The 23,278-nt window shown below is 36.7% G+C and overlaps 1 protein-coding gene across 2 annotated transcripts; it reads left to right on the top strand.

Moving 5' to 3' along the window:
* The first annotated feature begins 1,601 nt into the window (after positions 1-1,601).
* LOC121298148 (platelet-derived growth factor receptor alpha-like) lies at positions 1,602-21,882 on the top strand. 2 transcript variants are annotated; one of them, XM_041225022.1, is made up of 29 exons: positions 1,602-1,867; positions 6,468-6,552; positions 7,092-7,400; positions 7,590-7,856; positions 8,277-8,416; positions 8,534-8,696; positions 8,834-9,011; positions 9,181-9,296; positions 9,441-9,752; positions 10,255-10,521; positions 10,654-10,784; positions 10,952-11,120; positions 11,372-11,561; positions 12,004-12,119; positions 12,225-12,351; positions 12,514-12,710; positions 13,162-13,259; positions 13,358-13,490; positions 13,788-13,892; positions 14,201-14,311; positions 14,556-14,709; positions 14,807-14,973; positions 15,260-15,375; positions 16,006-16,128; positions 16,274-16,385; positions 16,633-16,732; positions 16,829-16,934; positions 19,365-19,600; positions 19,889-21,882. In XM_041225022.1, the coding sequence occupies exons 2-29, from the start codon at positions 6,492-6,494 to the stop codon at positions 20,034-20,036; spliced, it is 4,452 nt and encodes a 1,483-aa protein (XP_041080956.1). In that variant the 5' UTR covers positions 1,602-1,867; positions 6,468-6,491; the 3' UTR covers positions 20,037-21,882. The 2 variants fall into 2 exon arrangements, with proteins under 2 accessions (XP_041080956.1, XP_041080968.1); XM_041225034.1 differs by having other exon boundaries at positions 13,165-13,259.
* Positions 21,883-23,278: the final 1,396 nt, after the last annotated feature.

Consider the following 23,278-nt stretch of genomic DNA (forward strand, 5'->3'; position numbering starts at 1 on the left):
GCCTACTTTTCATAGTGAGACTGATTATTCAAATCAACCCAGCTTATACAGACAAACGTTGCAACGTGTCTGAAACAAATTCCCATTCCTTCGCACCAAACGCTTTTTATTCTTTGCCCAATCCTAAAACAATACGTTTTAGTTGTGATGTGCACACAGTTTTTTGACAGAGCATTACGCACGATATTGACATAATTACTGCAGACTTTTAAAATTATTTTGTCCACACTACTGTTGGAGTATTTTGTTTATGTTAAAGTTGTGAATCTTTTAAACACGTACATATCTGTCTGGAGACCTACAAGAGGGTGTACTAGTAATACGGTATCCTGTGTTAGTTATATCTAGAACAAGGAACTCTTCATATTGGCCTCCAATGATTTCCTGGAAGAACATGTGGAAGCAATAGTCAGGATGTGGAGTCAGAAAGCTGAAGAAAGATATATTACCTCGCAGCAGGCAAAGAGCTACAGGCAATGCGAACAACCCGCGCAAAGGGGCAGGGGGCAGGGACCCTTCAGATTATGCTTGGGGGGCTTCATTCAGGGCAAATGTACGAGCATTCATTACAGCTTTAACACTAACATGCATGAACTAATTACCCCCTCCTCCACCTCTAAAACTTCCCACTCCTCGATTCTTCACAGCTTTTTGTCGGTTTATATGAGGCTTGGAATCCTTCTGCAAACATAACATATTTTCTATACCGATTTTAGCAAATTCCCCAATGCATCTTCTAAACCCGAAGCAACTGAAAGTCTTTAAAATGTATTATAGGTTACTTTTAAGATGTGCTTGTTTTAGCTGTTCAGAATAAATTAAGCTTTGGAAAGTGCGTTTATTCTTTTCCCTGGTATTAGAGCGCCCCCTCTCAAGAAATATAGGTACTAGTCTAACAAATGTAAGTAGTAATGACTTTTCTGCTCCTCCAACACATAGCCCAAATAAACACACACACACACACACACACACACACACACACACACACACACACACACACACACACACACACACACACACACACACACAGAACATAAAAACAAAATACAAATTTGTCTTTAAATACACCCACGACACGTTTTGTATGCAAGATGATGCATTATGCTTTTTGTTTGTTTGTTTGTTTGTTTTTTTGGTTAATTTGTTAAGCTTCTATTATTATTTGTATTGTACATGCATTTCCCGCATGCTACTGGAATATAAACTTATATAACAATGTATGTAATTTAAATTTAAATATATATGCATTTTTTTTGTTGTTTCTTTAATTTCTACAGTAAAACTTCCACAAAATACCTTTTATAAACATATAAACACTAACTATATAATTATTTAAAGTCTTTGTTCAATTGAAGAGTTATCGTCTTAGAAAAAAAATAAAAACCTGGTAAGAGTTAACGAAAAAAAAAACAAAAAACACATATGGCAATCCTTTTTTTCTGTGATAATATTATGTGCCACCTTTCTAAGAAAGAAGTTTAAGCCTGTAAGGAAACCTGACTCCATTAACTCGCTGGGCAAAACCGACTCTTATTTTGAAAAGGACCAGAGGGTCTTCATTTCCTGATAGTTATTTACTTTAAGGCAGATGATTAGTTTTTGGAAGGATGGACTGTTACATTGAATCAATTACAAGTCGCGCTGGTTGAAACCCCATTACCAAGCCTAGCAGTGGAAGTGGAAACAACGGGACATATGCTTCTCCTTACCCCATAGAATGTTCTTGCTTTGCGGATTATCATTGTAAGAAGACTAGAAACATACATCGAGTAAAAAACAAAAACGAATGAAGCATCTAGATCAATTTTAACTAATTCAAACTTTTCTCTTAAAAAGGAAAAATTAAGAAGAAACAGGGATTCTAAAGGTATGGTATTGCATAATGTTTAGTTATTTAAAACTGGTTGGCTTGCCTATGTATTTTAAAGCACCTTAATGTTCATGGAGGTATATATTGTGTGCTTCATGGTTAACGTTATTAACATAATCAGCTTGGTTGAACCCATTGATGTTATAACAAAAAGGCAAACTTAAAATTACAGTGCAGTTCAGACTTTTTATGGAAAACAACAGTAAGATCATTAACTTAGTATAGTCAGTTTTTTTTTTTCTTTTTCAGTTTTGCAACGTTAGAAATTGGTTGGTAGAAATTATATATATAATAGCCTATAACTTCAACACAGGCTTTGTCATTCCAAATGACACTCTGCAGTTTGCTAGACACAGCACAGCATTTTACTATGTATGGGATTACGATTTGCGGGAACAATATAGGAGGCTGACTGAAGTTTATCAATTAATCAACTAATACATCTTGATATTGAAGGGAATTCAACGATATACTTTTAAAAAAATGACTGTCATTTGGAGATTTTCTGGAAAGTTAATCAAAATCACCAAAATTATTTAAAATTTCAAATTCTGTATAGCCTACTCTGGATTACAGGCTACAGTTCTGAAAGTCCCAAGCGACTGCACTTTCAGCTTCACGTTTTCGGAGGATGCTATGGACAATGATGGATAATAAGACCCGAATAAACGTTATCACAGTGGGAGATGGCACGAAGTTTTGCAGTTTCTTTGGGGAGATGCTCTAATGACAAACACATTTGGAACTGGTGTGGAGGCGCGCACATTCCTGCATATGGGATTTTTCTTTTCTTAATGGAATTGAGGTCCTTTCTGAGACAACCAGGATAGAAACGGGCTTCGAGCAGTTCTGACTTGCAAAGGACTGTGACAATATAAGTATAATATGCAAAACACTGGAAGAAGTTTTTTTTTTTTTTTTTTTTTTGTAAAAACGAAACCCGCTTTAGATGAGAGTACCGCATCTGCGTTTTTCCTGTTTACTCTTATAATATCACGAACATGTATAATATTAGCCGCATCTTCTAATTAATTTCTCTATTTCGGAATTACATTATTCCTGCTTTAAATGCTTTATAGGCTAGTGTCTCTATCTTTCGTTACTAGTACCCTACTTTTTTCTACTGTCTTCACTCCCCTGCGCTTTTCAAACGGCATATTCCCATGTAAAAGGATTATTCCGTGTGGGATTACATATCACGTATAATATATTCTTTGCGAGCTGAAACAATTTGGGCTCGGCAGTTTTTTGAAGTGTCAAACATCACACAGAAGCGAGCAAGGATCTCAAGAAACATATCTGCAAAATTGTTTTAGTCTACTCGAGAACCGAAGAAAGCCAAAAACGCCGGGTATTACTACCTACATTGTTAACTATAGGGACTATTATAAGGATGCTTAGCCTACAAACCTGTTTACACAACTGATTGACCGTTTGTCACCTTCAAGTGAATCTCCCAAACCCTGTGACACTGTTCCCATGGGAAGGTCGTCAGCCCAGGAACTATATGAAATACCCTAAACGCATCAACACCCCGGGATTTGACAAATTTAATTAGTCTCTTTGGACTCAGCTGAGTGAATTGCTTAACAAACGTCTGCTAAGAAAATAATAATAGCCTAATGATAATAACAAAATGTGACTCCACATGCGCCTTCTTTACACTAGTCAACGGTAATTTAATTAGACGCAACAATATTTAGCATGTCTGAGAAGGTACAGTATACAGTTTTCGGTAATCCAATACCTCTGTGATTGTAGGATGTATTCCTTTGTTCACTTTGTGGAAAGCGCTGTTCACTTAATGCTATTGCTTAAAATATCCCGGTTGTTTCTATTACTTACCGGGTTCAATACATGTATTTGTAGTCAGCGTTGAAATCGGTTGCTTCCAAAGTGTTGTTTAAGGCTGATACCGGCGCATGGCTCAGTTTGATATTTGAAACCCCACAATTCAATCAATGTTGCTGGGGGTTGGGTGGACGCATCATTTACCTTTTTTCACGTAACAATCATATCAGTGCTGTTTAGCAAGCGCTCTTACTGGCGTCTTGCTCTACACGCCTGATGAAATCCAGGGGTCTGGACATCAGAGGAGTCCGGCTGCAGACTGATTAAATCCAGTGCTAATGTCTGTCTGATACTACTCACAAGAGTGTGGATTGAAGCTTAGAAGAGCACTACAGTATTGGCTTGTGAGCATTTTGACAACATGAATTAAGTCGTTTTTTTTTTTTTTTTTTTTTATCTATATAGGAAGATTTCATAAGCCGTATCAAATGTCGTTGAGTATATATTTTGTACATGTTGGTTTTAGTTTAATGTATCCCGTATGGAAATCGTGCGAATTCATAACCGCTAGTAATGTTCTTCTTGTGTCTGGATTTCATTACAGTTTAAGCAAGCCTGTGTTTCTCTGAAAAAGCAAGCTTTCTGGGAGCATAATACAACTCGTGTCCACCGAGTTCGCAGATGGCTGGTCTCATTTTCCGATTTGTCTGAATTTGAATATTTAAATTTACTTCTGAGATTGGTTTGGTGTGTTGCATACATTATAGCTCAGTTATTTATGTACACATATGTTATCCAAACAATCACAACATCAACATTGCACATGGGATTTTAATATCGTTTACCTGAAACAGGAAAGAAAATAAAATACATTAAAAAAATCAGCTTTCGCCTGCTTTGTATTGTTTGCCACGTATCACAGAAACGAAAAAAACATGTTTCTGGTGGAGCATTTGATGTTTTGATCCCTCTACGAACTTTTTTTTAACTGCGGTAACTTGATGCCTTTTTAGAGATGTAGCCAGGAAAGAATGTTGTATTCTGGCGCCCTCTTGTGATCAATGTTGCGAAATGGTTTTACCCACGGCATTTTTTCCAGCCCGAAGGACACATGAGGACCTTTTTATGTTATTGTTACATGTTCCCATGTGTTGCTTTATTTATTTATTTACATTTTGACCACTTTTTAAAACTTTAAATTGCATTCCCTGCCTCAAGATGGCTTCCCATGTACCTGCATGGACCTCTCAGAACTACATTTCCCATCATCCTCCTGCTCACTGGTAAATCCATCCCAGTTATGTAAAAAAAAAAAAAAAAAAAAAAAGCTGCAACTTGATCACATCTTGGTGGTCCCTACTAATGGTCATTGGTTAGGTTCAGTCCTGTGGTTGTTGATTAATGTTTGGTCAATGTGGCTACAAGTTCTAGATTAGTCATCAGTTCTGTCTGAACAAATTATGGAGGCATTTTAGTGTCTTCATGGAATTATAAACTGGCAAAATTATTAAGTTTTTGAAAACTCATTAGTTTAGCATTTGAATATACATTACAATATTTTAATATCGGTGCCTTGAACTTAGTCATCTAGGTGCCTATCAGTAAGTAAAAGGGTCTGAAGTATCTTTCCCTTATCTCGTGTGATCATATGAAGTTACTCCTTCAGCTGACTGCCTTGGGTCATTTTAAATGTATTGGAATCTGATTTTTACCCCGTTAGCTCCAACCCCATTTTTAGTGACACCCAATTAATTAAAGAAAATCACTGATGTTGATACAGAAGGAGCTGACTTTCTTGTAGGTTACTGTAGTTTGAAAGCGGTGCAGATACGGAGATTGCTCATATAGCTTCCATAGTGTTTGCTGTAGGACTGAGGCAGTTACTGTTGGATGTTTTTAATTATCACAAAGTATGTTTTTATAATATTGTAGCGTTCACTGAGGAAGGTAGCAGCAGGGCTGATAGGTGACGTAATCACACACAGAGTAAGCCCGACATACGCTCCTTGCAAAGGAACTATGCTTTAGTGCCCCACGTGAAAGTGCAGCACGTTCACGTGCATCGCTAGCCTTTGGGGCTCTGTTGAAAACACTTATGATAGATTTCTTGTAAATCAAATGGAAGATATACAGCTGGTTGAAAATGCATGCAAAATAAGTGAAAAAAACCATATATATATATATATATATATATATATAGAGAGAGAGAGAGAGAGAGAGAGAGAGAGAGAGAGAGAGAGAGAGAGAGAGAGAGAGACACCAAATGAGGTAGAACTATTAATTAATGAAGTAGAAATAAACAAGGATATATTATGGGAAGAAATTGCAATGAAAGTAAAAGCTTCGAACACTGGTCCGCCGTGAGGCAAAGAGATTCGCAACAAATGGCAGGATTTAGCTTATGCAAACGTTTATTGCAACAAGTCTGCGGTGTTGCTGATGATTCAAAGCAACTATCCTCTCAATAACAGCCCTATCCGTGTTCTGTCTTTACATTCCCACAGTGCATTGCAACCTCCACGAACATGTCAAGATTACTCCAGATCACTGGTGATTTAAAGTAGTCTCTCAAGAGCGAATGGAGTTATGATGGTGCTCATGAAACACAGTTTTTTGCAAATGTTGTACTTCGGATTGTTTCACGATGCTGGTTAGGTTAAAGATGCTTTTGAGGATGTTCTAGAACTGTGGACACTGTGGCGGGTTTTAAATTAGTAAATGTGGCTTTATTTATGTATATATATATATATATTTTTTTTTTGTCAAACAAAACTTTTTTTAAATGAATATTATCCTATTTATTCAGGTTCTGCAGCAAGATCACGCCAGCATGGCTGTCTTCTTGAAGACATTCCTGATTCTGGGATGTCTCTTGATTGAGATCTCTACAGGTAAACAAGCGTTAACAAAATAGCATATTTTTTTATTAGAACTGAGAAATAGAGGTCTTGTTGGGAGCATTGTGTGCTCAATAGTTCACTCTTAACATCAATGTCAATTCTGGTGAATCCCAAAGGACACAGCACACACAAGCTGTCAGTAAATAATGAGTCATATTTACTGGTACATGTACAAAATCAAATTAACATTTTACATTTTTAGGAATTTTGTTATAATCAACATACTGTCCAACATTACAAAACTGTAACAATATACAATCTAAATAAGATACATGATAAGCCAATATCTATTTTTTACAAGTATTGAAAAAATAATAGAGCATAAGTCTTTTTTATAGATAAAAAACATGTTATATAACTTTTGTCTCGAGATTAGCATATATATATATATATATATATATATATATATATATATATATATATATATATATATATATATATAAAATATAATACTTTATTTATAATCGTAGTCAGAATAGACGAAATAATAATTATTATTATTATTATATTATTACAATATATTTTTTCAGGTCCCCAGGCAGTTGACTGTGAACAGCTGATGCCTGTCATTTACCCTGATAAAGATGAACTCATTGTGCAGCCCCACTCTTCAATCAATCTGAGCTGCTCTGGAGAAAGCGAGCTGAGCTGGGACGCCCCTGTCTCACTGAAAGATGTCACTCTGGTAGAAGAACTTGTGAACACTGGACACTTCATCACATCTCTGCATGTACAGAATGCCTCTGCTTCACATACTGGATTCTACACCTGCACGTATGCACCATTAGATAATAACAGCGAGGAGGTGGATGGGAGCTCAGTGTACATTTTTGTTCCAGGTATGTTGTTAACATCACCAACAAAAGCTGGTTGAAAGTACATGTTCATTAAGCTTTGCACATCAAGCTCCAAACCATTGAATCATATATATATTTTTTAAATATGGTAATAAAACCGAAACCAATGTTTTTCCAGATTGTTTTAAATTGAAGTATGCATTAACAGTAACTTTTCTTTGTTTTTAATAGATCCAGCAGTGGCTTTCCTTGTCCAAGAAGATCCACTCAGTAAACATGTTCTTCCAAGTCCCTTTGGTATGGAAATTCCGTGCCGTGTATCTGATCCGCGGACACATGTAACCCTCGCCAATGCAGATACAGGCATTGAGGTGGACAGCCAGTATGACAACAAAAGAGGCTTCATCGGGATCTTCCCTCCTGGAACCTACATTTGTAAAACCACTGTCAATGGAGTGAAAACTCAAAGTGAAGAATATATAGTCCACGACGAAAAAGGTATGCATCCGAATTAACAATAAATGTTGCTCTTCTAGTTCTTCGTTACAGAGATTCACAGCTTGCCATTTAAATGTATGCTCAATTGACTACCGGTAAGTCACATAAAGGAATATTTCTTTAAAAATGGGAGGAAACCACTAAAACTTTCCCCGCTGGGCTAGGCTCAAATTAATAATGTGACACAAAGCCTTGGTTTCAGTAATAAATGCTGGATTTGGGTTAAATGCTGTGTACAAAAAGACACTCTTGGGGATTCTGTTTCTTTTAACAAAAACATTTAGAATAGTTTAGTTGTCTAAACAGAAATGTATGGTTAATTTAGAATATTATTAAAAACATGCCTAATTAAGTGCTTTTGTAGTTGTGTGTCCTACATAGGTTAAAATTTCACCTGAAAACAATTCTGTCTAATGTTAGTCCTTTCAGAGCTTTCCAAACTCCATGTTGAACTAGAGGTACATCAGGCAGTGCTGAAGGAAGGAGAGCATATCTCTTTAACTTGCATAGTCAGTGGGGACCACATGTTCCAGCAGGACTGGCAGTACCCTGGGAAACAGGTAAGGAAATAGCCCAAATAGTTACATTTATATGGTAATAGATCACTCTCATTGTTAACATCATCATGATCTTGACCTATTAGCGATGATTCGTAAATAATGAGTTTTTCTGAATAGGCTGGCAGAGGAGTGCAGGATGTGAAGAATATGCAAGATGGTGAGGTGCGGTACACGCTGAGTATTCCTCGAGCCTCTGTGAAAGACACTGGGGATTACAAATGTTCTGTAACACAAATGCAGGACGAGACAATAGTGAGAACGAAGAACATTACTGTTTATGGTATGTTGAACACTAATGCTGTATTTATAAATTAAGCTGCTGAGTTTTTGTGTCATTTACCTTATAGTATTGATTCCTGAAGTAGTCCATGCAGACAATTTGAAATTATATATTTGTTGTTTTCTTCCCTTCCATAGAGAAAGGATTTATAACTTTGGTTCCCACGTTTGGCCAAATAGAATATGCAAACTTATATGATGACAAGGAACTCACTGTGAACATTGACGCTTACCCAGCACCAAAGGTGACTTGGTTTAGGGACAATGTTGCGGTCAATGGAGACTATGCAGTGACAACCCATATAAGTGGAATCAGGTAAAGCAGAAAAAACATATAACTTGTAAATAACAATAGCAGCATATCATTTATAATGCTTGTATGACACAGACAATATATTATACACTGACTAGATGAAGTCTTCAGATCTGGGTGCTCATTTTAATTTATTTTAGGTGCTGATGTATACTGTACTTTTAAATCACAGGTATCAAAGTACTCTGAGACTGATTCATGCAAAAGAGGAGGCCATTGGAAACTATACTATTAAGGTTGAGAATGAAAATAAGCAAACTAGTTTTACCTTTTCTTTACGGGTGAAAGGTAAGAACATTGGATCATACTTCTTTAAAGCACACAATTATGTGCAGTGATTTAACACTAATCTAGTTTTATATTAGTGTTATATATCCCTTGACAGAATTCATCTCAATCAGCTTGTCTATCTGTTTTTTTAATTTAATCCAGGCCCTCATTTACCTCTGCGCCAGCAAGCTTTGCCAGTAATCTCTCCCCATAAAGAGGAACTCATTGTGCAGCCTCTATCCTCATTCAAACTGAGTTGCTCTGGAGAGAGCGAGGTAGCCTGGGATACCCCTGTCGAAGAGAGTCAGGCCATTCTTGAGGAGGAAGAAGACAACAGTGGACTCTTTGTGACGTCTCTTACCGTACAGAATGCATCAGCTTCCAATACAGGATACTACTCCTGTTATTACTCAGCAGTGAATAACACAGAGGACACTAACCAGGACAAGAGTTCCATTTACATTTATGTTCCAGGTATGTTAAATAATGAGGACCATTTTAGGGGAAAGTTATGGGTGGAATTGGACATAATAATACAAGAGCCACAGCAATTCAAACTTTCCTTGGCACTTAGAGTGCCACGTCTGCTGAAATTTCACCATAGACAATTCAGGTTATGGTTTATCGGTTCTGTAGTTCGTTTAAGTTTTTTCACGGAAACTCAGAGTGTGTTTTATGCTTCTTGTTCTGTTTTGCAGTTTGTACATCATTTTGACTCCTTTTAATTTATGTACAAGAATTTCAGTGTCCATAAACATTTTTCATCCTAAAAATATACTTGCGTAGAAATAAACAAGTGATTACATGTTCTATGATCTATTTCAGCTATAAACCAGAGATGTAAAACAAAGAATCCCAAACTGTAGTGCAACCATAATTGTTTTAACACCACTTTTTAGCTTATAATTTCCCTTATTAACATTTAGTTTCTAAAGACTAAAGTGTGAGTCTAACATACATTTACTTTTCATTACAGATCCAGCATCTCCTTTTATTCCCCCTCTAAAACAATTTAGTCAACACGTTCCTGCAACCTATGAGGACATGGAAATCCCTTGCCGTGTAACTGACCCATATTTAAATGTTACCCTGACCAATGCAGACACAGGTTTGACAATGTCCAGCCTGTACGACAGCAAAAGGGGCTTCATTGGGGTCTTTCCTGAAGGGACCTATGTATGTGAAACCATCATTAATGGCGTGGAAGTCATGAGTGAAGAATATATAGTGCATGGCTGGAGAGGTATGCGCCTAACATTGAATGACAGATTTAAAGTTTATTGCTTGAGGGAACATTTAGAACTGATTTTCATGGATTGAAATTAATGTCTGCCTGAAAAACTGACATAATTCCATCCATCTATTTCCTCGTCAGAAACCTCTGAACTTCACGTTAAGTTGGAGGCTCCAAAAACAGTTGTTATCGAAGGGGAACCTATCATCATTACCTGTGTAGCCAGAGGGAGTGAGATGCTTGAGGACCACTGGAAGTACCCTGGGAAACTGGTAAGAAAATATGCCATCAAATATTACGAATAAATTTACTAAAGTTCCTTTCAGAACAGCTGCAACATACAATTATAAATGTAAGGATTATGCATGAGTTGATCAAAAAGTCATGTTAGATCGGTCTTAACTTATTGCTCATTTGACCTGCTGTCCTTTTTATATAGGCTAACAGAGGACTGAAGACTGTAAAGGAAAACAAGAAGGATGTTGAAATACGGTACACTCTGAGTATCCCACAGGCCTCTGTGAAGGACAGTGGGCTCTATGAGTGCTCCATTACCCATGTGATGAGTGATGAGATACAAGTCAAGAAGGTCACCATCACAGTTCACGGTAAATTGAACTTTAAAAAGCCCGTCTATGATATTAATAATGTAACTGCTTTTAAACATGCAAGTAATCCTAAAGTTAGGACTTTGTGCAACCACAATCGGGTATTTGTCCAACTGTTAGTTGCAAAATTGAGTTAGCTTGACATTTTATTTCAAATAATTAAAATGTAAATATATAGTAGATATGTGATTAATAGGGAGTATATGCATGCAATTACTAATTTCTATTCTTGTATTTCTTGTTTTTTAAAGAGAAAGGATTTATCACTTTGGACCCTAAGTTTCCCAAAACTGAATATGCAGACTTACATGAAGTAAAGGAATTTAAAATGAACATCAAAGCTTACCCTGATCCTAAAGTGACTTGGTTTAAGGACAGTGTTGTACTGAAGGAAGACAACACAGAAATGACCAGCACCAAGACAGAAATCAGTGAAACCAGGTAAAGAAGTATTCTTTTTTGATCATTACCAGTGAACAATATGATCAGTCACATTGCCTAATAGTAGAGTCAAAGCAGGAGAACACATCAAGAAAAATGAAAAAAGAATGAAAAGTAAACTATCCTTTATATTATAAAAATTGTAATTGCTGAAAAAAAAAAAAAAAAAAACATTATGTAATATTACTTTTTATCTTCAGATTTTTATGGTTTACTGTTAATGCTTCCAATTTTCTATGCTTTGCATTCAGTTAGATGACACACATATCTGCTTTGTTGTGGTAAATTGGATTGGATTTTGTGTTTAGGGGTATTCATTGAAATCAACTGTTTCCAGCTTGTTTGGTGGGTGGATTACAAAGCCCTTCAATTCCAGCTTGTTTGGTGGGTGGATTACAAAGCCCTTCAATTAAAGAAAGTTCACTGTTCTTTTAATTCACAGATATCAGAGTACCCTGACGCTCATTCGTGCAAAAGAGGAGGACAGCGGCAACTACACCATTTTAGTCCAGAATGGAAACGAGAGTGTTAGTTACTCATTTTCCTTGCAAGTGAAAGGTAAGGTCTTTGTGTGACTAAATGTGTTTCAGCTATTAGAACTTATTGGCAGTCATTGTTATACTATCGTTTCTGTATTTCATGTATATCAATTTATTTTTGCAGTTCCAGCAGCCATAGTGGATCTGATGGATGTTCACCATGGTTCCAACAGTGGACAGTCAGTGGTGTGCATAGCTGATGGGTCACCTACGCCTCAAGTTGAATGGTTCATTTGCAAGAACATCAAACAGTAAGTAATTTATCCTTTCTTCAGCACTGACAAATTGTGTTTTTTTTTTACGTCTCAGAATACACAACTTAATTGCGTGCTGCTGTTATAATTTCCCTTGCTTGGTCTTCAGTAATTCTGGTGATAAGGTGTCTAATACAGTACCTTTCATTTCCCTTCCAGATGTGCTAATGATTCATCACAGTGGACTCCACTGCCCGTAAATTCAAGCGATATCACTGTTGAGACCCATCTAGATGAAGAGAACAAGATTGAAAGCGAAGTGATATTTGCCAGGCTAGAGGATACTTTGGCAGTGAAGTGTCTAGCTAAGAATGAGCTTGCTGCAGTGGCCCGAGAAGTGAAACTCGTGTCGCATGGTAAGCGTTTTTCTGTCTTTTAGTGGTCAATAAGTGCACTAAAGTCTGAGGAAGACTTTCATTTTGTGTTTTGTGAAATTTATAAAAGTGCTAACATGATGAGTAGATAATCTGTAGTCTCAGTTGTGTTTTGACAAAGGTTTTTATTTATGTTTAATTTACTGTCACCTGACTTCCTACAAAGTAAACAGCACCATTTGTTGCATCTATTCCTTTGTTGTTCATACCTTTTTGCCTTATGCTTCCCTGTATTAGCATGTGGGCAGGGACCGCAAGTATACATTGCACTTAGGTACGAAAGAGCTTTCAGACGAATGTGGCCTCTAATTAGTTTATCATAGGTCTGTCCACACCTGAACCCACAAGGTGAACCTATAAAATGACTCCCACAGGACTATTTATGTGTGGAGTATTTTTTTAAACCAGCCGTTGATTCGTTTTTTTTCTTCAGCAGCTTTACGCTCTGAGTTAACAGTGGCTGCTGCAGTGCTGGTCCTGCTGGTCATTGTCATCATCTCACTGATAGTGCTCGTCATTATCTGGAAACAGGTACAGAACGTTGCTCATAGTTATTTCTTTTTTCAGGTATTGCATTGTGTAGCCCAGACTGATGTCTCAAACCACGTTTTGATTTATTTTTTTCTTAGAAACCCAGATATGAGATTAGATGGAGGGTGATTGAGTCCATCAGCCCCGACGGCCATGAATACATCTACGTGGATCCCATGCAGCTGCCCTACGACTCTAGATGGGAGTTTCCTCGTGATGGACTTGTGCTCGGTAAGCATTCAGTGTTAGTGGGTGGCATGTTTTGTTAGTGGGTGACAACAAGGGTTATCTTCTTTTAGGCAGGTTTAAAATCTGCCTACAAAAAGTGTGTGCCTCACCCCTAAAGGGATGGAAGTGCTGTCTGATGAGATCATGTCTGAGGTCACACCTCAATGTGCTAAAACTCCAGCCGAGTGTCAGAGCCTGGTGAAAATCAAACAAACACGATCACTTACCACCTTTCCTCCTTTAGCTAACTGACCTCAAACACCAATATACGTGTGAATTTTTTTCTTTAATCTTCTTTAGGCCGAATCCTTGGGTCTGGTGCTTTTGGCAAAGTGGTAGAAGGAACCGTATATGGGTTGAGCCGTTCACAGCCAGTGATGAAAGTTGCTGTAAAAATGCTGAAGCGTGAGTATTTGAGCTTTTTATTAAAATATATATTTTTTTCTTTTCATGAAATAAAAATTGTAAGTTAGAAAAGGGACTGCTGCCTCTCTCTCTCTCTCTCTCTCACTCCATATATATACATCTTCTAATGGACATGAGTCTTTGTTAAATACATTTTTTTATTATTCTTACCTCTCTATATACAGTATTTTCTAGCTTTATTCAGAGTTACCCCGGTGACAGTATATCATTTTAGGTTATGGTTAGCAGTTTTTATAATAAAACATTAACATACTGACAGTATTGATTCTTGTTGGTTGCAATCACAGCCACAGCAAGATCCAGTGAGAAGCAAGCCCTCATGTCTGAACTAAAGATAATGACTCACCTGGGGCCCCATCTAAACATTGTCAACTTGCTGGGAGCATGCACTAAATCAGGTATGTTAAACTATATTCAAAATCTGAAGCAACTATAATGTATTGCTTTTTTATATTTATGCATATTTTCTAAAGTTTCCATAAAACATATTCATAAAAAAATATTCATTGCAATGGAACATTTGTGACTTTTTAATAAGGTTTATATTTCCTTTGGCTGAATATATTTCTCTATCATCTTGGACTCAGTACAATGTGTACCATTTCATTTAATTTGTCATTATTGATTATAATTATGCTGCAGGTCCTATTTACATAATTACTGAATACTGCTTTTATGGAGACCTGGTTAACTATCTGCATAAGAACCGTGAAAACTTCTTAAATCGACACCCAGAGAAAGTGAAGAAGGATCTCGATATATTTGGCATCAACCCTGCAGATGAAAGCACTAGGAGGTAAAAAAAATAAATAAATAAATAGATAAACTTAATGTGTTGCTACTCTTTATCCTCTCTAACATCAGTATTCATTTGTTTTCCTGTCATTCTGCAGCTATGTGATCTTGTCTTTTGAAAACAAAGGAGACTACATGGACATGAAGCAAGCTGATACAACACAGTACGTGCCAATGCTGGAGATGAAGGATGATTCAAAGTATTCTGACTTCCAAAGATCAAATTATGATCACCCACCTTCACATAAGCAGAAATCACTAACTGGTACGTCTGCAGTTAGTTCAAGACTACAGAATATTCTTGGTTGACCATAAATGCTACTTTTCTGATTTGTCAGCATTCAGTAGTCATTTTACTCGACTGTAAATGATACACATTGTCTATCATTCTACCATGGAAATATCTTTAAATGTTAGCTAGCAACATAATTACACACTAGATGACCGAACACTACACTATGTACTCTAACAAGATGAGGTCATATTTCTATTTATAACTATTTTTAACTAAATATATATATTTATGTACATTTTGTTCCTTAATTACTCAGATACTGAAGTAAACAATTTGCTGTCAGATGACAGCAGTGAAGGTCTCACTGTAATGGACCTGTTGAGCTTTACATACCAGGTGGCGAGAGGCATGGAGTTCTTGGCTTCCAAAAACGTAAGTATCATGTAAAGTTATTGGAAGTGGGGGTGCAGCACAATTCTATAACTGCTTCTTCCACTGTGACAGTGATGGTTATTTCTAGGGACAAAAAGTAATTTTCTGTATTGGTTATGAGTGAAATTGAGGCTTATTTGATAGGACCTCTGTGGTTATACAAGGGGAAGGTAACTTTGCAGGCCTTCAATACAAGCAGTGGCACGGTGCTGTAAACTGTAGACTGTGTCGCGTGGAAAGATTATCTCAAGGATTGTATTACAAGGACAGCATCACATACATGCAATAAATCAAGGTTTATAATTTGATATGGATGGAAATTGTGTTGCTCTGAAGGAGATGCCAGTCAGCATCAATGTAGCTATAATTACATGTTTACAAAAGCACTTTATATAGCCTGTACTAGTTCTGCCACATTTTATTTACCCTGCTGTTACAAAGTAATTGTGTTCTTGTGTTGCAAGAAATTATTCATATGCTTCAAAAGTTAATTTGGCAAAATTTTTATGGTCTGTGCATGTTTAGGGAAATTAATAAGCTATTAAAAGCAATCAATACTGTACATTTACATAACAAAGTCTCAAATCTTCATGTAACACTAACAGAAATGTACTTTCCTTTTGTTTTTAGTGTGTTCATCGTGATTTGGCTGCAAGAAATGTCCTGCTGTCTCAAGGAAAGATTGTGAAAATCTGTGATTTTGGGTTAGCTAGAGACATCATGCATGACAATAACTACGTTTCTAAAGGCAGTGTAAGTATCCTGTGATAATACATAGTGCAGTATCATCACTAAGTCATTCATACTGATTCTTTACTATTATTCACTCAATGGCAGCAGTCAAAGAGTTTGTATACATTCTGATGTTTAATTGAAGTCCTTGTTTTTCTAATTGCAGACTTTCCTCCCGGTGAAGTGGATGGCACCTGAAAGCATTTTCGACAATATGTACACAACGCTGAGCGATGTCTGGTCTTATGGCATCTTGCTGTGGGAAATCTTTTCACTAGGTATGCTGAACATCTGGAAACATCTGAACAATTGGAGACATGGATACTTGATTATACCTTGTCACGAGATTAAATCAAATATATTTTCTTGTTAAAATATTTTATTACTTTGCAAAGGTATATTGTATCCTTAAGTGCTGATATTTATAGGGGTAACATATGGTACATGTATAGAATAATGTGAAATGGGTGAAGAGTTTTAAAGATAATGTGCAATATTAATATTTCAGCTTTTTCTTTTTTTAAGGTGGAACCCCATATCCTGGAATGGTGGTGGACTCCAGCTTTTACAACAAAATCAAGAGCGGCTACAGAATGGCAAGACCTGAACATGCAAACAACGAAGTGTAAGCAAGCATCATTAACATTACATTGGCAGTACTTTTCAATGTTTACTGAAAAATTGACAGTAAGCTCATTTTTTATCTGCCATTTATTTGTAGGTATGAGATGATGATGAGGTGCTGGAGCAGCGAACCAGAAAAGAGACCCTCCTTCTGCAGCCTGAGTGACACTGTGGCGTCTTTGTTACCTGTGGAATACAAGAAGGTATGTCTGTTACCATCCAGTTATGCTTCATTACCATTACTAGTAGAATACATACCAAATGCAAGAATAAATATCCATAATGTGTACAATTTTAACATGATTACCCAAACTCTCCCACTGTTCAGTACTTTTTATTCTACTAAACATGTTTTAAAACATGCACAGGAAATACAATTTTAGGCTTGAATATCTACCACTTACACCATCCACGATTATTGCGGGCAGCCGTTTATATCGGAGAAATACCATTTGCAATTCCCATTGATTTCAACAACAAAGACATTGTTTATACCATGTTAAGCACACCATATATTTCAGGCAAACTCAGGTGTATGGATCTCGTTATGTGCCATTCACATAGATTTAAATAAAACACGCTGCTTTTATACTGTAATAATCACTCTTACTAATCCACAAATCAACTCTTTTCACTTTGTTACCTTGCCATTCACATAGATTTCAATAAAAAGGCAGCACTTAACTGTAGTGAAAGCTTGACAGATAGATCAATCAGCTGTTTGCCCCTCATAACTGAGTAATTGCCCATGCTAGAGGCCTGCGCCTACCCGCTTCCAATCCTGGACCCACTACTACAGGACCGAACCCGCAACTCGCTGCAACACCGTCTTCTTACCCACGACCCGACCCAACCCGCTTTAATAAGACCTGCAACCCGACCCAAACCAACAACTGTTTGTCCTACTGCCTACGTCAACTGACTTTCATACTCTCATATTCACACACAGATATCTCTACCATTCTCCATGGACTGAGTTTACACAATAGGCTATACAGCATGGTAGCTTTCTCTAGTGGTCTGGATATATATATATATATATATATATATATATATATATATATATATATATATATATATATATATATATATATAAACATTCCTTTGTTACCTTTCAATTCCTTTAATGCCAGTCAGATAAGGAAAGGACGGTGGTCAACTTTGAAGGATGTGGACACGAAAGTATCTCTAATAAGCTGTAATGATGTACCAGTTTTGTGGCTGTCATTCACAAACACGTAATGACTTTTTTAATGTTTTAAAAACAACGAATCTAGTAACGTGTTCATTATTTTCATTTGCTATCATTCCAAAAGAATTCCACACTTGTGATTTACCTCCACCACATGATATAAACCCTGCGCTATCTTTTGTTTCACTTCGTTCACAAACATTTTTAATATCGCCAAGCAAACCTGACAAAAAGATCTTGCGACGTATCAAACAAGCGAACACCGCTTAGTCAGCTCCTCCTTAATCGCCTCCTGCTTTGGTGCAGGAAATACTGTTACACTTAATATTTAAATGAGTTATTTGGGAAAGGGTTACAGACAAGTACGCTGAAAGGACAGAAAACGTTTTTGGTGATTCAAATTCAGACCCGAAATTATTATTTTTTTGACCCGAACTGCAAACCGCGAAAATATTCACATTCCGGCCCAAACCAGACTCGCTTTTGCGGGTCAGCTGCGGGTACCCGACCCCATGCAGGACTCTAGCCTGTGCACTGTACCTTGGCTATTTAATCCCTGTATGCAGTCTCGAGTGTACAGTTTGAAAAAACAGCACTGACTGCAACAGCAAGCATGGCTGGAAAGAAAAAAGTGAGTAAAATTCAGTGTGTAAATAAAATGTCTGTTAGATGCTGTGCGCTTGCTAAAGTATGCATGGAACTCAGTCAGACAGCAAGCAATGCAACATTGCTTCAAGAAAGCTAGGGTTTCTGTAGTTGAGGAGGAGAGTGATAATGAAAATACAACCGAAACTGAAACTCTGACAAAATCAGAGTGGATGTCAGAGGAAGAATTCTCAGCTGTGTCACCTTGGCGACCAGGATGCTCTGCCTGAAACAAAGGCAGATGGCGTAAGCGTGCGTGCTATGCTTTTGACGCTGTAGCATGCTATGGAGCAGCATTCGGATATAAAGCCGAATTGGGATTTTTTAGAAAACACAGACAAAGTTTTCAATCCAAAAACAGACCATCCAGATGCATATCACAAAGTTCTTCGCAGTAGAGTAGCTTGCCTGTACTGTACATTTCTGCACTTCCATAACTATTTTGCACTTACTTTTTATTACATTTGTAGGTTTTAATACTTTTTTTATTAGTGTAATGAGTGTCTTAATAAAGATTTTTAACTGGATACACGGTGATTGGGGGACATTTTGAATGTCAGGTTATTGTATGGGAGTTTATACCATCCATGCTTTTAGAAATGGAGATTTCTAAAATTGAGATCTAGCAAATCTTGGTTTCGCATGTATCCCTTAAAATCCTTAGTCCCAGCAACCTTTAAGAATGGTTCATGACTTGACAAATGTATCTAACTGTATCTACCAAAGGGAAACAGTTATTGCTATGGAAGGGAGCCTGGTCTGTCTGCTAGGTTATTAATTTGAACTGTGTCTGCAGAGCTATGAAAAGGTGAACCGTGACTTCCTGAAGAGCGACCACCCTGCTGTTACCCGAATGAAAGCGGAAACTGAAGACGCTTACATCGGTGTCACGTACAAAAATGAAGATAAGCTTAAGGACAGGGAGAGTGGGTTCGACGAGCAGAGACTTAGCTCTGACAGCGGCTACATCATCCCGCTGCCAGACCTGGACCCTATCTCAGACGATGAGTACAGCAAGAGGAACCGGCACAGGTAACCACTCTTCTTAAGAATATGTACTGTAGAGAACAAGTAGATGATAACCATTTAAGAGACTAGAAAATAAGATAGTATTGTCTATTAATGTCTACATTATGAAGACACAACAGGGTGCTTTTAAGTAAAATCAGCAAGGCCATGTTGGTTGCTTTTGATAGCTTTCTGCTGTTGCACAACTGAAAGCCACTGTTATTTAAAAGGCAAATAATTAAGGTTTCTTCTTAGCACCACAGTCTTTACAAAAGCACATCCATTACATTTTGAAAACAATGTGTCTTTCAGCTCCCAGACGTCTGAAGAAAGTGCCATTGAGACAGGTTCCAGCAGTTCCACATTCATCAAGCGGGAGGATGAAACGATTGAGGACATTGAGATGATGGAAGATATGGGGATGGATTCATCTGACCTGGCTGAGGACAGTTTCTTGTAATCTCAGATTAATTCCATATCTGAAAAGGATTTGCCAAATAACAATTCAGAGGACTTATTTTTTTTGACCAAAAACACAAGTAACTATAATAATAGTCATAATGATAACCACTTCGCTGCATTGATGAGAATGCAAAAGAGAGGTGGTACAGTATTTTGAAAAGCAGAGTTCAAGCAGAAAAGAAAGGGAATCCCAACAAGACAATATGAATTTATGAAACATATCAAGCTCACGCATGTATTGTGGGCTTCTTTCTCTGGTACTCTAGTATGTTGCTTTCTACAGGGAATGCTTCAAAGATGAAGGGGAACACTGCCAAAAAAGACTTTCCATGTTTTATGGGCATTTGTTTAGATAGAAACACATCAAGAAACATCAACGGGATATATTATCACTTGTGTTCAACAAAAAATGTATATCATGTCTTTTGTCTTTAAAACCACTAAGGTTGTGCTGGACAATGAGGTGGTCCTTGGAGTGATGCAAAAAGGTACAAAGTCTGCTTTAAAACAGCCAACCCACTAACAATGTATGGATAGAATTTAGGAAGCAGACTGAATCTTATCTAGAGAGTTTTCTCATGTCACAGAGCTTGTGGTAGCTTTTCTGTTTTTGTAGATTTTAGAGGTATATTGCAAATTTTCATTAGTACAATAGTCATCAGTTTCATGAATAGCAGTACCTGGTAAAGCACAACAGTGAATTTATTAAGTGTTTTGTTTGTGGTATAATGTCGTCAGCAGCTAAAGGTGTGGAGAGGTCATTTAAAAAAGAAATGACTACCATATTAAGTATATATTTTTTATGGTGAATATCTAGTGATTGGGCAAAAGCTACAATTGTAGAACTACAAGTTATGAAATCATAAATACCCAATTAAAACTTTAAGCAATAACACATAAAGGAGACCACTGACTTTCTACCACCTTGCAGTCCAATAAGACGACCTAAAACTTTGTTTATTCTGCATCTCGAAAGATGTACGACTCATATTTATGTCAACAAAATAGCTCTTATTAAGTAGCTCTGAAGTCCAAAAATAAGTTGTAAAGGGACCAATCAGAGTATCTGATTACCTAGAAAAAAAGAAATGTTTTGGTGTATGGTAGTCTGAGTTTCACAAGCTATGTTAGGTATAAAACAATATACCCAAATAAATGGTCATGTGAAACTGCTGTTTTGTACAAAGATCATTTTTTTTTATGTAAATATTTTTATGGACATGGCTAAACAATTTATACGAGAATGCTACATTTTGCAAAGTTTCTGTATACCAAGTTTATGTTCTGTATGAAGGAATATGGGTTTAAATGGGTTCCCTTCCCAGATGTCCCTTCTCAAGAATTATGTATGAAATCAAAGAGGCCAAGTGTCCTCTTAACATTAGAATGAGGCCTATGAGTCTAAAATGTGGAATAAACCTGTATAGATAAATATTTTACCTAATGAAGGACATTAGATGAATATATCATGATGTTATACATCAATTTGTACATATGTATTTCTTATATAGTCTTTTAAAATACTGCCTAAACATTATGTCTAGCTGTATCACTGCCTTTGTTTATAATGTGTTTGACTGTGATGTACTCCACAGGCACGTTAAACTGTTGCACTTTTTTTTTGTCTTTTTTTCCCTGAAACTTTTATTTAACATCACAAAACAGTTTCCGAAATACCAATGTTTTGAATGGTGAGATGGAGTGGAAAGGAAAAGTGTTGTGAAACATCTGTTATAAAGGTACAATTACATGTAACCCCATACCCCTTTTTTAGTTTTTTTTTCAAAAATATACAATATGTAAATTCAGATGTTCTATATTTCAATAAATGATATAAAAAGTGATTGTCATGAATGTCAAGCCTCCAGATTTACCTGTGAAACTCACGGTTTTTCACAGTTTTTGAGAGTCTGACGGCACTGCAATGGATTCTCACGTTTGTTATTGTTTGCGAGACTGCGAAACCCTTTATACATGTTACAGCGGTAAATCCAAGCGGATTATTTCATTTTGGGGGACTGGTCGGGTGGGGTCACCGTGAAGAGGTGTACTTAACATTCTTCCTGTAGCTAATACGCAAACTCCCCCCTTACTCCAAAGATAGAATTGCCTTGTTGTCTCAAACTGACGGTTTGTCCGTGCAAGCCTTCTGTGTTTCTATACACAACACGTCATTACTCGGGCAGAATCAAAGGAGAAGCTGTCAGGCTGTCACTGTCTCGTTCGCGCAGAAATTACCACAGAAATAAAAGAGAAATGGACATCAATGGGAATGTAATTATTAAAGTCGAAAAATATAATGTTCTTTATGAAGCCAGTGTCAGTAGTTATAAAGACAATATAAAGAAAGATGCCATATGTTAAGAAATAACAGGTCAATTGGAAATTGATGGTATGTCTATCTCTCTATTTAACTTTAATTTTAGTCAAAGTGACAGGGAGCACACACACTGGTTTCGTATTTCTGTAAAATGACGCTTCTTTGTTTTAATAATGTTGACCAATAATAATAATCTCATTCACGCACTAACTGAAGTTATTGTTAAAACTGAAAATCAAAAAAAGTATATTAAACTAATTTTCTCGGTATTTACAAAGAAATATGTGTAGATGGATTCTTTTAGTGAGTGGTGTACCCAGACTATTTCTTTGTTTTTATTTAATTTAATTTCGTCTCTAGAAAAGGGCAAAAGCAGACAGTATTTTGTTTTCATGACTAGCTACAGTTGTGTGTGTGTGTGTGTTTTTTTTTTGTTTTTTTTTTTGTAATGTACTCGTGCTGCTTCGTGTCTTTTGCTTTGCTCCTGGTGTGCATAGCTTAAGTCAAGGTCAGTGGCATAGCTGTTAGCCATGTGCAAAAATCTTGATCCGTCACCAGCACCCAGTCCCACCCCCCCAATACCCCAACCCCCAAACAAAATGTAGTGGTCTATGTTAAGGTTTTTCATCTATCCCAAGGTTTATCAGCAGGGGTCTCACTGCTATGAACACTTAAGGGTTGACATGTATGTTATGTTGTTGCTGTTTATTCAACCCAGAAAGTGTTGATTTTGAAAAACAATATTAACTAAACTTTTATACACAAAACGTGTTAATATATATATATATATATATATATATATATATATATATATATATATATATATATATATATATATATATATATATACCAATGTGTATCAAGGCCGCTTGACACAATAGACAAGACGGCAGCACTGACAAAGGACTGATAGTACAATA

Source organism: Polyodon spathula, chromosome 2 (assembly GCF_017654505.1).
Source record: "Polyodon spathula isolate WHYD16114869_AA chromosome 2, ASM1765450v1, whole genome shotgun sequence".
Taxonomy (NCBI): domain Eukaryota; kingdom Metazoa; phylum Chordata; class Actinopteri; order Acipenseriformes; family Polyodontidae; genus Polyodon; species Polyodon spathula.